This window comes from Suillus discolor (assembly GCF_016758755.1).
Source record: "Suillus discolor strain FC423 chromosome Unknown F5147scaffold_5, whole genome shotgun sequence".
Taxonomy (NCBI): domain Eukaryota; kingdom Fungi; phylum Basidiomycota; class Agaricomycetes; order Boletales; family Suillaceae; genus Suillus; species Suillus discolor.
Window position 1 is genome coordinate 961,406 of NW_024541252.1, and position 17,313 is coordinate 978,718.

The window sequence follows — 17,313 nt, forward strand, 5'->3', positions numbered from 1 at the left end:
GAATTACACTTTGTATCTTAATGCTTCGTATGCAATAATTAAACTCCAGAGGACAAGACGCGCATATGGTCACGTTATAGTACTAATAGTACTAGTAGGTCCGGCCGTGATTGAAGCTTCTTTAGTTCGCCGCGCTGTAGCCTCGTGCTGAGCTCCCTAACTCAAACTGCGTCAAGGCTTTATAGGTCCTGGAATACTTTTTAGATGACAGCACAATTCCTTGTACACCTGCTCAACGCAGTGAAGAAGTGGCTTTCACAGCTTGCACGACGCTCTGCGAGTTCATTTTCGCTTTTTTTGTCTTTACTCTGCCGATTTGTTTCTGATCGCCTAAAGCTCAGTGCATGTGGTCAGAGATTGTTTGCTGGGATACGTCTTTCCAGCGAGGCTCTACTGCGCTCCCAAGAGAACATCGCAAGACAGGATGCACCCATTTGCCGGAGTTCTCTGCCTCTACCTTCTTCGGATGGTCCTCGTTCAAGAATCCATTTACAACACCTGCGAAAAAATACAGCGATACCTTTGTCGCAGATTAATACAACAATACGGAATGGGGGTACTGCAGAGATAGAGAGGAGTTCTATATCAAGTTTCCACACAGGGGAGAGCTCGGGGAGCAACATGAGTTGGCCGTCACCCAATGGCGACCCATTAGAGCGGTCTGGCAGCCCAGGCCCATCACGTCCTTTAGGCTATGGATTGTGGGAGTCACATTCACGATCGCAGATATCCACAAATGATGCTCGTTCTCTGGTTGCTGCAAGGCCCACGGCCTCCACGATGCATCCCGCGCTTGGCATGACTCCTTCCAAATATAGTCTTACACCATAATTTACTGGATTACGACCGCACAAGGGACATGTTTATCGTCTTTCGGAAGATGTCCATAATTCCATGGCGCGACAACCTGCACCACCAGATCTTGCTGCCGGTCATGTTTATTACGCTGCTCCGCCCGGTAGCAACAAGATGCCGGGCTCAGAGATTGAGGTCCATCAGCGTATACTCCCAGGAATATTTCCTATGGTTGCGGAAGGAGTCTTGAGGTATGACAGGTGCATTCCCCGGTGAAGATGAGCCTTTTGTCCTACTTGTACTCAAGAGCTGACATTGCAAAAAGGCCCACTGACAGTGCCCTGACTATTGTCCCCGCTATGACAATCACATTTCCTGTCCATGACCTGAGGTAAGTCGTACTTAAACCATCTTCTTTCATACATAAACTCTTTCAAGTGCGGTTTTGCCTGAAGGATGGACCACCCTTGTTCATCCAGAAGGTTCTCGCTACTTTCTAAACGAAAAACAAGTGCGTAAAATCTATCGATCATTGAAGACCAGCATTTTTAGTACGACTACTATATGTAGAGGACATTCACAGAAGTTGATATATTTGACCCACAAATACACAAGGGCATCGAAGACTACATGCAATACTTGTGGAGTGGGCTCAAGTCAATCATTAAACAAGAGAACCTCCGCCTCGACCTGACGCAGGTGGATCTTGTACTTGAACTAAAGGATAGCGACGTTGCTAGCTCCGGCATCGCTTGTGGGTACTATTTCGTTAACCACAATAGCAGATGCCTCTTTTGGTTGCACAAGTCTGACGTCAAAGATGTGCTCTCCGATTGTAAAGGCATCAAGAGTCTTTCACACATACGTGGGTGGATCGTAGTTGTCAGTGCATCTGGATCTGACGACTCGTCCTGGTTCTCATTATCAGGGCTTGCCATTCAGGCACAGTACTGGTTGTGTTCTAGGAAAGGTCCGTGCGACACTGCTTACAATACCATCCAATTTCTAATACAATTATAGGTTCACATACAAGTATACTGACGGAGAGCATAGGCTGCATTGGGAATACTTCCCTGACCTGTGTTTAGTTTCACAAGACCATGTCGATGAGATTAAGGATATGTTGATGCATGCGACATGTGGTTAGTACTTTTTTTAGGTCTTCTATCTCGACCTAATATGTTCGGTCGCAACTTGAACCATCAGATCACATAACATCGAAGCGGTCTTCTGCGCTAGGTGATGTCATCGAACTCAAGGACTACATTTCGGTGGTAAATGGACTCAAGGGTACGTACACTACGTCGATACTTCCTCGTGAATTTCTGTGCTAATTCAGTTTTTCTAAAAAGTTCATTCCCGTGAAAAGCAGCGGATGCAACGATGTCATACTGCCATTATCATTGGTGAGGCTTGAATTTGAACTTCAGCTGTTCCTAATGTCAATTATCGTTTAAGGCCGTATCATGAAGTTATTCAGTCAGTGCTCTCTCATTTCTATCCAGCTGTGATTGACGATGGCTTTCTAGGTGAAAATCAGTTCATCAACTTTCACGGGGAGGATTGCGTGAGACTGATATCTGACAAGACGGTTCATGGTTGGGCATACACACCATCATTGTTGATGGTCGTGGTCGCACCCTTCCTTTTTTTGGACCCCATGACGCAAGTCCAAAAACTACACAGGGCCATTGTAGATGAAATTGCTTCCACAGCACGGTGGAATGCACTTAGTTCGAACTTGAAAGGGCAGCTCAAGGACTCCAATCTCTTGGTAAATCTACCTCTGTTGCGTTGAACAAAATTAATTTGGAACCATTGGTAGGCCACTGTCTTGCTCAGCGTCAATGTTGGGTTTCTCGATATCGGCACTGTTGATACCGGCGGGAGATCTGCCATTCAGATTATAAGCTACATGTCTTTGGTTACGAGCTTGGGAAGTATAATTCTCGGCATGTTCTTGGTCTGGCATGAACAAACCTCTGGAGACAATACAGCCTTGGAAGCGGTCAGTAACATGCTGTACAACTGGAATGTTTCTTATGGTAGTTGTGTCAGGCATCATTCGCGTTAAAAATTCACGACGAAAAGCATGGACTTGAAAAGCTGGCCATAATTTACAGCATTCCCAAGGCGTTACTCATGTGGGGGTGAGTCTGAGCCATAATGCCATAGGCAGACGCCCTGACCTCAAGTTAGGATGATCTTCTTCTTTGTGGCATTTTCCATCGATTGGTGCAGTGCCAGGGATATAACTTCCGGAGCCATAGTCGGTACTGTGGTACTCATCGTATTCGGGTTAATATCATACGGCATCATTCGCATCAGGGAAAGAGAGCGCTGGTGGTGGCACGCAATTGGCCAGCAACTATCACTATCATCCTTTCTGGCTCGAGTTATGAAGTTTTTGGAGATGATAAGAAGCCAAAGACGCAAGCCCCAATCCGACCCTGAAGAAGCTAGCCCCCGTACATTGACAGGCCTCCCACAAGTAAACGCCGATGTGGACGCCCCAACCCCGCGCAACCACCAACCAGAAATATCAGGTGCCGACGGTCGTGACGATGACCTTCACTCTATCGCCGAAACTCGGTCATACCAGTCCAACACCTCTGCGGCGTCCAAAAATGAAGGACAACCGGCAGTCAACGACACGGACGCCGCAGTATCGCCTAGTTCATATTATCCAGAACACCAGGAGAATGCAAAATACACAGATACCGGAGTCGTTGAAGAGCCCGAAGAGGTCGCTTCGTCAAGCACAATTCCGTATCCAAAGATCGTCGGTAGAAGGGCTACCAATGAACATTTCCGTCACGCGGCGGTGGCTGCGAAGTGGACACTACAAGACGGTAAAGACATAGAAGAGGCCAAAGATTAGAATTTGATAACACTGACTTTGAACATCATAAGAGGAAGATCATTGGGCTAGTCACCGAAGTACCAACACGTACTATGTAGCTAGGCGGCCATCACTAGTCAGGATTAGATCTTACTGTAGAACATGTATTATATGGCCTATAGGCCAGCTGTGAGGCGGATAACCTCGTCGGGCGTCTCATCATCACCGACGGTGGGGAGAGTCCGGATGCGTTACTGGTAAATATTGCTGTGCATCATTCTCTCGTCCCTATCGTCTAATCGATCAGATGGCTCTGCCTGACTTTTGCATCCTTTGCGACCTTGGTGGAGGCACTCTTGAAATAATCCGAGTGCTTCTAGTGTAACACTCTTTTTTGCTACGAATACACGCAGTCTGTTGCAACGAAATAAAATGTGATGCTTCAGACTTTGGGACTGCATATCAATCATCGATGTTCACACTTGGGTAAGTACAGACTTATAAGACCGTTCGTCTTTCTAATTTAAGATTTCGGTTCGACTTCGATCAACCTCGCACTGTCGTGTTGTTCCAGCTACACTTCGATCGACTGACGAAAAACTGTATGTAACATAACAAAATGAACTCCGAGAACGCAATATGTGAGACTACAGACTTGGCGGAGAGTTACAGACAGCGAAATCCGACAAGAAAATGAAAATGAACATAACCAGCAAACAAAATACTAAAAGATGTAGTGCTAATACAAGCCTTGTGTTGGCGCTGTCAGGATCCGGGGCAGGCCTAGCTATATAGTAAAGTTTGTACTCAACCATCTGATTGATAATCGAACGGGGGAATCTGACTTACGTTGAACAGCCCAACTGTAGACGCTTCAACGTAAATTCTTTGACATCATCCAGAAGCTTTGCCTCGTCAATTGTCTTTGTGGGGTGGATCTTGCCAGTGCACACTGTCTGATGCATGGCGTCGTTGCAAACGATATAGACATTCTTAGGAGGGAGGTTCCCCTTCTCAAGGTTAATTTGGACATTCTGGTGCGTTTCATCGATGAACCTCTGGTGTTCTTGTGATCTCGTCAGCCGGAAAAGAGAACGTGTTGTGTCGTCCATGTCCGAGTCTGGATCCCAAGGGTCGAAACCCATCTTCTGGGACACCATGTTTTTGATGTGCTGGTCTGACTTGGAGCGAACAAGGAATGCCTCGATGTTCTTGAACTGCTCACAAGTGCGGAGGATGGCAAGGTCAGAATCCAAGAAACGATTGTCTATGACCACGATGATGCAATCAAAGATGTAGAGGCCCATGTCATTGAAGTATTTCCAGTCCGGCACCTCTAGAGTGCCTGATCCGGGAATGTCATACCAAATTGTCCGGGAGTTCGGGCGCGGATCAGGGTACCTCGTGACGGTGCGAGTGGTCTCGATGATTCCCGCAGGAGCGGCCATGGTATGATTTGTGGACAAGCCACGGACGGCATTGATGAAGGACGACTTGCCAGCCCCAGCAGAGCCAACAACTGCGATATGGATGAATCCCGGATTGTAATGATACGTGGCCTTCATCTGATTGATATCTTCCTCTGAAGGGTGACATTCGGGGCGAACACCTTCGAACCATTTCTTCTCAGCAGCGAGCCTTGCTTCCTCCACCCTGCAACTATCTTCTGCAGCTGACTGTTGCAGTCCATCCAGATGGTTCTGCAACATTACGCGGATCAAAATCTCCATTAAGTCATTTTTCATCCTCCTTGCTGTCTCTTCTGCTTCCAGTCGCCTGGCTCTGGCAAAATGCATTGGCCAGATGGCCGCAAACGTGGCGGACCCCGCAGATACCACTGCAGACACTGCAGACGCCACGACTGGGACCATGAGTGGGACAACCATGCGGTGCAGAGAAACTTTGTGTGTGGCTAGCGACTTTTACACTGCTGAGAAGGGCAACCTGTTCTCTGCGTGCGTCCGATGCAACCTAGAATAAGATTGACCAATTGTGGATTGCGGAATTTCAAACTTTGCTCACCTCTGTATAGATTGCGATAATGTAAATGTGGCGTGCAGCTGATGATAAATCTGCAGGGAATACAACAGAAAACGAGTTGACAAGGGGCAAGCAGGGTGGGCGACAGGTTTTATACTTGTCCAGACAAGACGCGAGGCCGGTACGAATAAGGTGTAATAACTTCGTCAGCTTTCACATTGTTCAAAAGCTATTCACGTAGCTTCTGATCGGTGTCGTGTCTAGGGTAGAATAGAGTATGCACCCATTGATGAGAAGTCGTAGATCAGAGATCTGCGTGAAGTTCTGTGACCTGGTTCGCCAGGAACTATCACTTACAAGACAATTTGACATTGTGCAATGAGAAAGCCATGCCCGCCACTACCCCAATTGCCCACATAGGCAAGCCATCGATAGACGAACTGAACCTGGTCTCACCAGTCCTAGTCAACCTCCAATTAGCCACTCGAGACCGCGTTATTTGCTGTTTGGATGCATGAAGGCAGGTGTTCGACGTTGAACGTACGTGAGTGTGGCATTACCAATAGTTGTCATGTTTGGGCATACTTAGCAGATAACGATGTACACCATCCTTGTTTATTGTGACGTGCACTCTATAACCCTGGTATTGCCAGGAAATATGACAAGTCCTGAGTACGTCGTTACCTGCAACTCCGTCCCTACTGCTAGATGATTGCCTACTGTCCTAACTGTCTCAAAGAATTTGCGAATCCGTGGGCTGTTACACGACACCTGAACCAACCTCGTACTTCCTGTCTACGATGGGCCAACCAGCTTGAGAGTGCATCACAAATTTTGCTTGACCCTACTAGTCCTCGATGCTGACGAGTGTCAAAAGGCCCTTCAGCCTGTAACTGAGTAGTAGGGCATTGTCGAGATCCGTGATTGGATTGAATATGGTGATTAGAAGCAGTTGGGGCTGGGGATATGCGATGCCATTTTGTGGACGACATGTTGTCGTGCAATACGCATGTTGTGATAGGGTGCGGGCCGTCCAATATAGAAGGAAACGAGTGTCTTCCGTCAATGTTATCATGATGGTCTGGGAGATTCATAGTAGTGGCGGTGCACCTGCTAGCAGTGTCTTCCGCCTCAATGATCAGTGATCACTCGTCCGGATGGCTTCAGAATATTTCGACCAGACGGCTACAGCAGATATAACAGTTGGGAAGATTGGTGCACCCATGCAGTGCAGAGAAAGGGGGTGGATTTGCCACCGCTGAAAAGCGCGGTGTGGCAACGTGTTTTATGTGCGTCCGATGCGACCTAGACTAATTAACAAATCGTGGACTGCGAAACTTCAAGCTTCGCCCAGCTCTGTACGGATTGCCATGATCTGAGTGCGGCGTCCAGGTGATGACAACTCTACAGGGCAGAGACGAGAAATTATCCGACACGGGGCAAGTAGTAAGGTGGGTGTGCAGGTCTTATACTTGTCCAGATAGATGTGAAGCTGGTACGAATAATGTGTAATATCTTTGGCAGCTTCCATATTGTTGAAAGCTATTAATTTGGCTCCTGATGTGTTACGCCGAGGGTAGAATATTAGAACATGCATCCACCGACAAGAAGTCATAGATCAGAGATCTACGTGAAGTTCTGCGAGTCGATTTGGGCAGATATGAGTGATAGGAGAAGACAGAAGTGAATCAGGTTTCTGGGCATGTATTTCCATATTTCTGATGACTGTTTGTACAATAGACGAAGGTGAGGTGTACAGTCTGGTGTATTTCATAGTGCAAACAACCACTGCCATGGGAGACGATCGAGAGCGTTGTGGAAACAGAGGCGACGGTTCGTAGGGATTGAAATGTTGAAGTATGTCGAATCGGGTGAAAGATGAAATAACGAGATGCAGTGAACAATACAACGAGCAACGAAAAGTAGCTTGGAGCAAGAGTCAGAATCGACATGAGCGACAGGTCTTCAAAAGGCCTCGGCGGCATATCTGCCAATGAGCCTTTACCTGAGCGCTGTCGCCTGAGTCATTTTCTGATTCGACCATGGACGCGTGGAACCACGAGTTCAGGACTGGTTGGCTTACTAGACTTTGCAGTAGTTCTAGAGAGACTGGCATTCCGGTTGCAAATGAATCTTTCTATATTTAGTAACCACGTCATTCAGTCACTGCTGCCACTGCCTTCACCTTCCACGCCATGGGCAAGAAACAATCAGGGTCGGCTGAGAAAAAGCCTACGGAAAAGAAAGGTGGAAACAGCAAGAACACCGACAAAGGTGATCAATCCGAGGGAAAAGTAAGCTACAACAGTCGCTTCTGATGAAAACCGCACCTCGAGTTGTGTCCAGGGAAAGGGTGGTTTGAAGGCCGCAACTGCTATCAACGTCCGCCATATTCTATGCGAGAAACACTCCAAGGCAACTGAGGCATTGCAGAAGATCCAGGTGGTGACACATGCCATTATATGAAGGTGCACTGGTTCTGATAGGTGGTTTGCAGGAGGGGCAGCGCTTCGACAAGGTAGCGCAGGAATACTCAGAGGACAAAGCTAAAGGTGAGTTTACTGACCAGATATAATTGTGGAATGTCACAAAATTCTCGTCCCAGCTGGTGGCAGTCTTGGCTGGATGGTGCGAGGGTCTATGGTTGTAAGTAGTTTGTCATTGACTGACTCAGATAAGCGAAATTTATCTGTCATAAAGGGTGCATTCCAAGATGCTGCATTCGCCCTTACCCCGTCCACTGTCGACAAACCCGTTTTGTCGCCTTTAGTCAAGACGAATTTCGGATACCACGTTATCATGGTAGAGGGTCGTAGATGACTCGACGCCCTCTGTATCTTCCATATACTACTATGCACTCGTTTGGCTTGAGTCTACAATTAGCGAACTATACAACTACCATACGTGAGTGAGATACAAGCTGAGGATATACGTATCAGACAAAGTCGCCTGAAAGGACTGCAGTATAACTACTGAATTAGATAATTAAAGTGTCGAATCCCCAACAGAAACAGATGCCAATTCATTCATGTGACAAGCTAAGCGGCGCCACAGCCTGCTACCAGATCACCACAGACCTTGTGGGGAATGGAGGCAGCGACGCGGTGCACATTATCACCATGTTGAGATAGAAGCTCAAGGAACAAACCTGGACTGAGATCAGCAAGCCAATTTCAGAGGCTGTGCGGGAGAGGCCTGACTTTTGTCCTCTTTGGACCATGGTATTGGCATCGACGACGACTTGCAATAATCTGGGAGTTCTGGAGCGGGGGTGGCTTCCTCTGACGGGGTGGGGACTGCGCGTGCTCTTGGCTTCCGGGGTCTTCTGGTTTGCTTTGGAGGTGGAGCCTCAGCGCCTAGTTCCTGTATACGTCAAACATCTATATCAACAAAAACGCCAGTAGTAAGTAACATAACCCGGACGTACAGTAGGTTCGACCTCTTCTTGAGCAAGACCCGACGAACGCGCAACTGCGGTGGAGCGCCGCCGGCGCTTCTGCTCATCCGCTTCAGGATCTGGAGTTGTCCCGGAGGAAGTGGGGGTCTGATCAGGCTGGACGGTACTCCTGCGGGACTGGTTTCTCCTGGGTTCAGCATTGGATCGCAGCATAGCAGCCCTCCTGCGCTTGCTGGGTACAGCCGAGGAGGTGGGGTGGGCAGCCAATACCTCATCATCATGGCGGCGAATATCCGCAAGTAGCGCGTTGCCTTTCTGCTTATTAGCCCCCCTGCCGTTCCTTCGGCGCCGACCTGCACCATACTGTGCAATAGCCTTGCGGAAGTCGACGTGCGGCTTGTGCAAGTAGTAGTACGTGACACACTGGGCGGCAGTCTTATTGGGTAGATGTTGAGCAATAAGCCCGAATTGTTTCGGATGGGCAGCGTATCTCTCCTTGAAGACAATGCGTTCCTCTTCTGTCCAGAGGTCAAGAGCCGAGGACGAGCTGTAGAATTCCGCAGGATCGTCCAAGAGATTGTTCGTGTCGTCGTAAGAATATGGACCACGGCCATCAACGACAGAAACCATATCCGGTATCTTTGCAACGTTCTTGATCGCCAAGTAGCTTGGATCCGTCAGCTCCTCCATCCCAAGATTCGCGATGATTTGCTCCATCTCAAGATCAGAGCGAACAGCATCACCCAAAACAGCAGCTGATCGTCTGGTGGACCTGCCGCCTGCAGAAGCTGGCATGGATTCCTCAGGTAGACCACCTTTTGACACGTTATCGAGCCGGGCACATTGCGCTATCCATTGCTGATGTAGCTCAAGATATTCTTCTCTCAGCTTTTGCTGTTTTTCCCGAAGGGTTGTTTCTCGCTCCAGGAAGTGTCCTGATAAGGACGATCTAATAGACTGAGAATGTAACGCCATTCTTTCCTGACGGGGCTGATCAGCTGCAAATTCCTCAAAAAGCTTGTCTTGCGCGTCAATGGGTGAAGGCAGAGAAGGCTCGCGGATCGCCCGATTGGCCCTGAGAACCGGAACAACACGCTCATCGCGCGTCTGACGATCACATTGAAGCCTCGTTAAGACTACAAAACGGAGGGCTTTTGCGGTCGAGTCTGAATAAGACGGACGACCATAAAACCAGGTTGCGGGTTGTTCTACGTCAAGTGCAGGAGTCAAAGGCTGCTCTCCTGCCTCGATATGAGATGGACTACCGACCGATTCGGTGGCAGTGACTTGTGGAACAGACTTAAGAAAGGGAGTGTTTCCTGTTAATGTTCGCGAGGAGCCGACATCAATATCTTTCTCCGGTATTCTTGATTCTGGTGAAGGAGCCGTGGTCGCGGTCGCGGACGCTGGCGAGTCATTGACGACCGCCCCCACAGATTTCAAAGCAGGACTGGGTGTAGCAGGACTAATGTCATCAGAAAGAAGGGAGGTTTGGTTGGTTTGCATTTCAATCCCTTTGCCAGTAGAATCTCCCAAGAAGGCGAATTCCACGTCACCAGGGAGAGCATGAGAAGATATGAGTCCAGGAGGAGACATCTCAATATCTAAATTGGTATACGTCTTCAGGTTATCGACAAGCAAAATGGATGGTCATACCTTCTCCTGACAATAAACTTGGTGGAGAACGCGGGAAGTTCGATGCCAAAGGCGGACCATTAAGCTCACCGTTCACCACAGGATAGACCGGTTTGGCGTCCACGTGCGGCAACTCGTGGGGTAGAGGCTTAGGGTGTGTAGAACCCTTTCCAGCAAAAGTGTTCGATGTAGAACCAAGTCGATCAGGATCTCGCGACAACACATGCGTGGGTACTTGTTGGATTGTACTCTCTCGATTTGATTTCGGTGACACGAAATCCTTAGAACCATTATGCACGGACATAGCAGATTTATCAGGTCGAGAAGAAGCAGATGATCGGGATGAAGATCTCGACTTTAATCTTTTAAGGGGGACTTCAGAAGATATCGAGGACGCTCTAGATCGTGCTACGGAGTGGGCAGGTGATGCAGCTCTGCAAGATGGTGAATGCATACGGGGGTCACGATCGGTGATATGTGGGTCTGGGGGAGGAGAGTTAATAGCATGGCGAGGCGGTGTACTAGCAATGGAGGTCGAAGACCGCGTATCATCGTGATCATATTGACTGGATGGTCGACGCGGATAGTAAGCATCTGTGTTCGATTTATCAACTGAGCGCGGTGACCGCCGAGCACTATCATCATATTGTGGCCGATATGAATCTGACCGAACGAACACGTGTGGTTCTCGGTAGCTTTGACCACTAGAATAAGGGCGATAAGTATCACCATGAGTAGGAGGATACCCTGGTGACTTCTGAGGAGAGTAATCTCGTGCAGGACGGGCACGATAATCTGGAAATCTGGGACTTGTAGGCTCCAACCTACATACGATAATGAGAGAATATACTAAGTGACACGCAAATGGACAAACGCTTCGTATCGGCCGGGTCGATCGACGTGTGATTGCTTCCAGGAGTCTGATGGCTCGAACATTCGCTCTGCCATAGTATCTCTGCGGAGTTTTTCCCGTAGAGGTGGTGGACTCGGAGAGGATCTTCGATCTTGCCAAGACGACTGCCAGCGGGAACCGGGATCCCAGAAGCGCGGTTCCATAGAACGAGACCGGTCGTAACGATCTGGGGATGGACTGCGGCTGTTATAGCGTTCTGGTCTCCATGCATTTGGCCTGTAAATGTTCGGATGATCATCACTACGATAGCTAGGTCCCCCACGGGGGATATAACTATCGTACGGGGAGTATCTCCGCGAAGATGGCCCAGGAGATGGAGATCTTCGACGTGCAGTAGAATATGGCGACTAAGAAAGAGGATATTTGAACGACCCGAGAAAGTACGACTCTCACGAGAACTTACGTCGTATACAGATGAGAAACTGCCACCTAGAGAGCGTCGTATGTCGTGTGCAGACGAAGGATTAGCAAAAGTAGAAGTTTCGTAGCTTGCAGAAGTCATGCTTAAGAGGATTGGGACCTCCAAGATGCTACAACGCTTGTCACAGGTAGGAATGGAAGAGAAGTTGGGATGAAAATTAGCCTAGCGCGTCGTGGTGATGTGAATATTTGTATAGCTATTTGAAAGCAAGTGAGGGTCAGTTATCGAACATGGATATTTGAAACTTTGATGCAACTAGGAGCGAAGACGCTCAGTCGAAGTAAATGACTGAGGTAGAATGAGTGATCTCTAGCAAGAAGGGATTGAAACTCCGACCCCCCATTTGCGGGTCGATGTCGTTGTTGGCAACTTGGTGTTATTGCTGGGGACTCTGTTAGGAACTTAGGATGAACTCTGCTGCTTTCGCAAACACTGGCTCTGGCTTCAAAGATCCTGAAAAACTTAGCTTCGAAAGAGACTGGATACGCAGAGCAGTCTTGGCCTCGTATTGGATCGTTATTATTCTGGCTTTCCCATTCTGGTGGCATTTGACGAGTATCGAGAGACTTGCACTTCCGACCAGTCAAGTACGATCACAACTTCAGAGTAACATTGTCTTTCCTATCGCTATTCACTTTGATGCGTCCATTAGCCAACAAAATCCCAGCCTAAACTCTCAAGTTCAAACATTACTTCATGATTCTGCGATAAATGAACCTGGACGGTGGAGAGGCGTTGACATACGCCTACAAGACAGAAGTGATCAAGGTTTGTGCGCTCACGGAAATTATATAATGGACAGGGCAATCTAACGTGTTACTATAGTAGCATCTAGCCTATATACAGTTGCTCTTGGTGGACAGACCTCAATTGCGCATTCAAGAAACTTGCGGGTGAACAGGACCGATGCACAGTCAGGTGAGTCAATAAGAGTACTGTATCTTCAAACGAATTCGACTGCTCTCATATTAGCAACGAGATTAAGCTCTATGTTGTCCGACCTTATCGCTCCTCCAGAGTCAGGCACTTCACATTCGCAGCGCGTCGTTCAATACTCAGATCACTATCGTCTCGCTTTCACGCTACTAAATGAAGACGCAACCCCCAATCGATTCGTTGCAACATGGGATGTGCAAGCTGCGCTCGCAGGTAATCCATATGGCCCCTCTATATCGAGACCAACTCTCAAGACACTTTATCAGAATTCATATATCCGCTGATATCTCAACTCTCTATTTTGCACAATTTTACTGTCGAAAGTCAAGTACAGTACCATGCTCCATTAGCATTTGAGCCGAGACGCGTGACCCTTGGTGACACCGAAGTATCAGGGCTTACTCAGGAAGACTTGACTGTGTTTATCAATTCTGCCGAATGGACACTTGGTCAGTACTGCGTTGTAATCGATGGTGTCAACACCTGACCAGTCATTGTAGCATCCAGCGTCTCGAATGATCCTGTTCTACATTTCGTTTTATTCGTTCCTTCTGAGACCCATTCACCCATGAACATTATTGACAGTGAAGGTAAATGTCGCGTATACTCGCTTATGGTCATTTCTGACTTATTAGTAGGTCGTCCAATAAATCAGAGCTCCTTCCTTTTGCCCCAATGGGGCAGTATTTTCATCCTCAACAATGAACTCAATTCCTCCTCGTTGCATCTTTCATATAACGATCTAAAACCAGTTTTCCGCAATTTTGCCACCCAGCTCGCTGCTCTTTTAGGCGTGCCACCCGTTCCCCTCGGCTTGAGTATGGAAGGAAGCTTTCTATCCGACTGGCAGTTAGATGCTCTGCTCCGGCATCGTGCATTGCAGAATGTGCAAGGCAGCCAGGACACATTACACAGCATTATAAAGCTCGTGGATCAGATCAATAACATGCCTGTTGGGCAAGTGGTACGAGATGATGTCCTAGACGCCCTTGCATCGCTCCACGAGGTACGTTCTGCATCTGGTGTCATATTAATGAAGACTGTGCTCAAATAATGCAGGCTTATCGTACTGCCGCGACATCGCCGGCCCTTGCTCTGCGATGGTCCAGTAAGGCATTATCTATGGCGTCACGCGCTTTCTTCAATCCTGGGATGCTGGCATTGCTGTACTTTCCTGCCGAGCACAAGTATGCGGTGTATACGCCACTATTCGCATCTATATCTGTTCCTCTTGTGGTGGCCTTAATTCGGGATTTCATGGCGTGGAAACGGGGCTCACAGGATAACGGAAGGCGGTGAGATTGATGATTACGCCCTTTGTTTGATAGCTTGTTTGTCGTCCGCAAAGCTCTTGTGTACGCTAGAAAATCCTATAGCAGTGTATTGTAGCCCTCCGTACTATAGTATATAATCACGGGTATGGGAAGCATTAAGGCCAGCTGAAGGCAATAAGATAAAGGGGGTGGTTACTGGGGTTTTGATGGCGGTGATTGATGCGACGTGTGCAAAAGGGATTTTGCTGCTGAATTTTTGAGCATGGGGTAGCACGGAAATGTGTGTATGACATATATTTCCCATAGCATGAGCCTCGATGGCATCCCCATGGTCCCCCTCTCTCAATGCGAAGGTAGAATTGCTATTTTGCGGCGACTCCACCTAGATCCCATAATTTGACAGGGGCTCACGTATACAATTGGGTAATAAGTCTAAGTGCTGAGCCTCTGCGGCCGTGTCTCCGTGTGCTGCTGCTCTCTTAGCGCATCCGCCACAAATTCGCCAACTGCTTTATTGCACGTAATCCCGCAGCTATGCACAGGACAGTGGTTTGTACAGGGTGCAGTGAAAGCTCCAGTCGCTTTGATCACCGCCGAATTCAATTGTCCAAAACCAATTTATGACTAGCCGCCCTTCCCTCCAAGTAACTCACCATCACATACAATATTAAGCTCCCACCTAATCACACACGGTATGATCTTTAAGTACTGAGTAGCGGTATAACTACTAGCCTTTGTATTACTTGCCTACTACTTAGTGCCAGCCAGCCCGGGCCTTCCAGGTCACGTGGGAGTAATTACAAGTACTACGATCATTTAATCCCGATTCCCTCCCAACTTCAACGATAGCTAAGCCTTGAAGACAGGTTCTTATACTATTGATATGAGCTCAACAAAGCTCAATTCAGAGGGGGTGTTGCTCTTTGAGCAACCGTTTGTACGAGTGCGCAGTTACGCCTGCTAATTGTCAATGACCTCACTACAATCACACTCCGCCAGGTCCCTTATGAAAACTATCGAAAGGTCTTCCGTGCGACACAACGGAACATTGAGCGCGAGCTCGGAAATGTGCAGACTGTCTCGAATGACTTACTAAAACGATCCAAGAGCCGCGAGGTCAACCTCGAGGATGCTGCTAAGAGCGTAGATGGAATGATAGGTCGGGTTGAGAACCTCAAGCGCAAGGTACGTGGTGTTATTTGCTAGTTCGGATCTCATTTTACATCAGTGGACATTATGCGCAGCTTTCAGAACTGCAGGATACCGCTGGAAAGCCCACCCTTGATGTCACTCGGGAGAGGCTACAGCATCTCATGGCGGTAGAGACCCTGCAAACCACTGGTAGCCTCGATTTTTCACGGTGGGCGGACACGCGGCTTGACAGATGGCTTGTTGACTGGGCCCTCCGGACTGGACGGGAAAACACAGCACGAACACTGGCACAGGACAGGAACATAGAGGTTTGTAGTTCCGCAAAGTGTTCACATCAACTCATGGCGTTTACCGTTTGCAATAGACCCTTGTGGACATCGATCTGTTCACAGACATCCGAAGAATCGAATTGGCACTTTCCAAGCACAGCTGCACTGAAGCACTGGCATGGTGTAGCGAGAACAAGACGGCGTTGCGGAAAATTAAGGTGAGACTGAATTCTGCAATATGTGATCTCTATGAAAACATCTCGGTTCTTCCGCAGAGCACACTCGAATTTGAACTTCGCTTACAAGAGTACATCGAGTTGGCGCGTGATCAGAAGAAGCAGGAGGCCATGGCTTACTCGAAAAAACATCTCGTGTCATGGCAAGAAACACATCTCCCACAGATTATGCAGGCTGCCACTTTACTTGCAATAAAACCTTCTACGACGTGTGGTCCGTACCGCGTAAGATAGCGTTACTCCATCTGTATTCGTATCTCATTGGACCTTTCAGAGACTATATGACGATTCCCGCTGGCTTGATCTCATTCAAGCCTTTCGGCTTGCCATCTACAATCTGAACTCTTTACCCACTGAACCCCTTCTCAATCTTGCTCTCTATTCTGGTCTGGCTTCACTGAAGCTGCCATCCTGCAACGACAAGTCATCCCACAATATCGACTGCCCGGTGTGCGACCCCAGCATAAACACTCTGGCTCGAGAAGTTCCGTTCAGCCACCACGCCAACTCTACTATTGTTTGTAGAATTAGCGGCAAGATCATGGACGAGGACAACATGCCTATGATGTTTCCTAATGGTCAAGTTTACTCGAGAGAGGTATGTCTTTCACTCCCGAAAACGAACCTATCACCAACTTCTTCATGTGACCAACTGATACTCATTCTACCATCAGGCGCTGGAAGATATGGCAGCAAAGCACAATGGCATGGTCACTTGCCAAGTGACTGATCAGGAGTGCGAGTTCAGTGCGCTCAAGAAAGTATTCATCTCTTAGCTGTTTACGGTGCGGAATACCAGACTCGTCGTCTCGGTTCTTCACTTCGATTTTCACCGTGTGTTGGACCTATATACGCTCATTTTTTTCATCGTGTAATAACATTAGCGACTTGTAGAATATTCAGACTCGACGAAGAGGAGGGCTTTTGTCGAGAATATTTTTCTGACTTAGCCGGAATTCAACTGCATTCGTGACCAAGGGTGTTTTTGTAAGTGGCAATTGAATTCTGGTCAGTCCACTTTCGCTAGTTGACGTTGGGTTGACGTCGAAAAATTCCGCTCGTGGCTGAGCGCTGAGCACTGGACGACCCTTCGGTGACACGTGTCGGCGACCGAGAGCTTTCGTGATAGGTGTCAGAGAGTAGCGAAAAAGAAGAACTGATAGTAACAAAGTCTCTGCGACCTTGGCGGCGGTCTTAGTACGACTGGCCAGGATGTGACGAAGGACTTGCGTAACATGATACACGATAAATTCATCTCGGCCCGATCTGGCCCTGGAAACTTGCCACCTTGGTATGCCTAACGATATCTAACGCCCCTCCGGTGAAGAAGTGGCTCCTAGGACAGGTTCCAGAAGCTGAAGCGGCCATCATGTTGAGTCTTCCAAGAAGAAATTTCCCCATGGTAATGGAACGATTTTGTATACAACTGACAATCGCCGAGGTCATCTCAGCGATTGAAATTT

General features: G+C 48.1%; 7 protein-coding genes across 7 annotated transcripts; 5 read left to right on the forward strand and 2 right to left on the reverse strand.

Moving 5' to 3' along the window:
* Window positions 1–136: 136 nt before the first annotated feature.
* F5147DRAFT_307065 (uncharacterized protein) lies at window positions 137–1,099 on the forward strand. Its single transcript, XM_041429139.1, has one exon. The coding sequence runs from the start codon at window positions 205–207 to the stop codon at window positions 829–831; it is 627 nt and encodes a 208-aa protein (XP_041298180.1). The 5' UTR covers window positions 137–204; the 3' UTR covers window positions 832–1,099.
* F5147DRAFT_307025 (uncharacterized protein) lies at window positions 953–3,782 on the forward strand. The gene is made up of 12 exons (XM_041429138.1): window positions 953–1,186; window positions 1,234–1,306; window positions 1,366–1,660; window positions 1,724–1,748; window positions 1,849–1,937; window positions 2,002–2,085; window positions 2,148–2,201; window positions 2,254–2,274; window positions 2,325–2,569; window positions 2,621–2,803; window positions 2,854–2,945; window positions 2,995–3,782. The coding sequence occupies exons 1-12, from the start codon at window positions 1,074–1,076 to the stop codon at window positions 3,674–3,676; spliced, it is 1,956 nt and encodes a 651-aa protein (XP_041298181.1). The 5' UTR covers window positions 953–1,073; the 3' UTR covers window positions 3,677–3,782.
* Window positions 3,783–4,333: 551 nt separating this feature from the next.
* F5147DRAFT_307021 (interferon-inducible GTPase-domain-containing protein) lies at window positions 4,334–5,953 on the reverse strand. Its single transcript, XM_041429137.1, has 3 exons — window positions 5,660–5,953; window positions 4,487–5,608; window positions 4,334–4,424 (listed from the first exon to the last, which is right to left on the reverse strand). Exons 2-3 carry the CDS (start codon window positions 5,521–5,523, stop codon window positions 4,421–4,423), a joined length of 1,041 nt encoding a protein of 346 aa, XP_041298182.1. The 5' UTR covers window positions 5,524–5,608; window positions 5,660–5,953; the 3' UTR covers window positions 4,334–4,420.
* Window positions 5,954–7,768: 1,815 nt separating this feature from the next.
* F5147DRAFT_672135 (uncharacterized protein) lies at window positions 7,769–8,497 on the forward strand. Its single transcript, XM_041435650.1, has 5 exons — window positions 7,769–7,911; window positions 7,964–8,059; window positions 8,115–8,169; window positions 8,223–8,263; window positions 8,318–8,497. The coding sequence occupies exons 1-5, from the start codon at window positions 7,813–7,815 to the stop codon at window positions 8,435–8,437; spliced, it is 411 nt and encodes a 136-aa protein (XP_041298183.1). The 5' UTR covers window positions 7,769–7,812; the 3' UTR covers window positions 8,438–8,497.
* F5147DRAFT_672140 (uncharacterized protein) lies at window positions 8,498–12,295 on the reverse strand. Its single transcript, XM_041435651.1, has 5 exons — window positions 11,966–12,295; window positions 11,524–11,909; window positions 10,671–11,473; window positions 9,045–10,618; window positions 8,498–8,980 (listed from the first exon to the last, which is right to left on the reverse strand). Exons 1-5 carry the CDS (start codon window positions 12,062–12,064, stop codon window positions 8,777–8,779), a joined length of 3,066 nt encoding a protein of 1,021 aa, XP_041298184.1. The 5' UTR covers window positions 12,065–12,295; the 3' UTR covers window positions 8,498–8,776.
* Window positions 12,296–12,372: 77 nt separating this feature from the next.
* On the forward strand, window positions 12,373–14,381 carry F5147DRAFT_672142 (phosphatidylinositol-glycan biosynthesis class S protein-domain-containing protein). The gene is made up of 7 exons (XM_041435652.1): window positions 12,373–12,751; window positions 12,809–12,901; window positions 12,956–13,132; window positions 13,186–13,368; window positions 13,420–13,509; window positions 13,558–13,925; window positions 13,979–14,381. The coding sequence occupies exons 1-7, from the start codon at window positions 12,391–12,393 to the stop codon at window positions 14,216–14,218; spliced, it is 1,512 nt and encodes a 503-aa protein (XP_041298185.1). The 5' UTR covers window positions 12,373–12,390; the 3' UTR covers window positions 14,219–14,381.
* A 608-nt stretch (window positions 14,382–14,989) lies between these two features.
* Window positions 14,990–16,827, forward strand: F5147DRAFT_672144 (CTLH/CRA C-terminal to lish motif domain-containing protein). The gene is made up of 7 exons (XM_041435653.1): window positions 14,990–15,136; window positions 15,193–15,378; window positions 15,438–15,653; window positions 15,710–15,832; window positions 15,890–16,075; window positions 16,125–16,448; window positions 16,525–16,827. Exons 1-7 carry the CDS (start codon window positions 15,077–15,079, stop codon window positions 16,624–16,626), a joined length of 1,197 nt encoding a protein of 398 aa, XP_041298186.1. The 5' UTR covers window positions 14,990–15,076; the 3' UTR covers window positions 16,627–16,827.
* The last annotated feature ends 486 nt before the right edge of the window (window positions 16,828–17,313 follow it).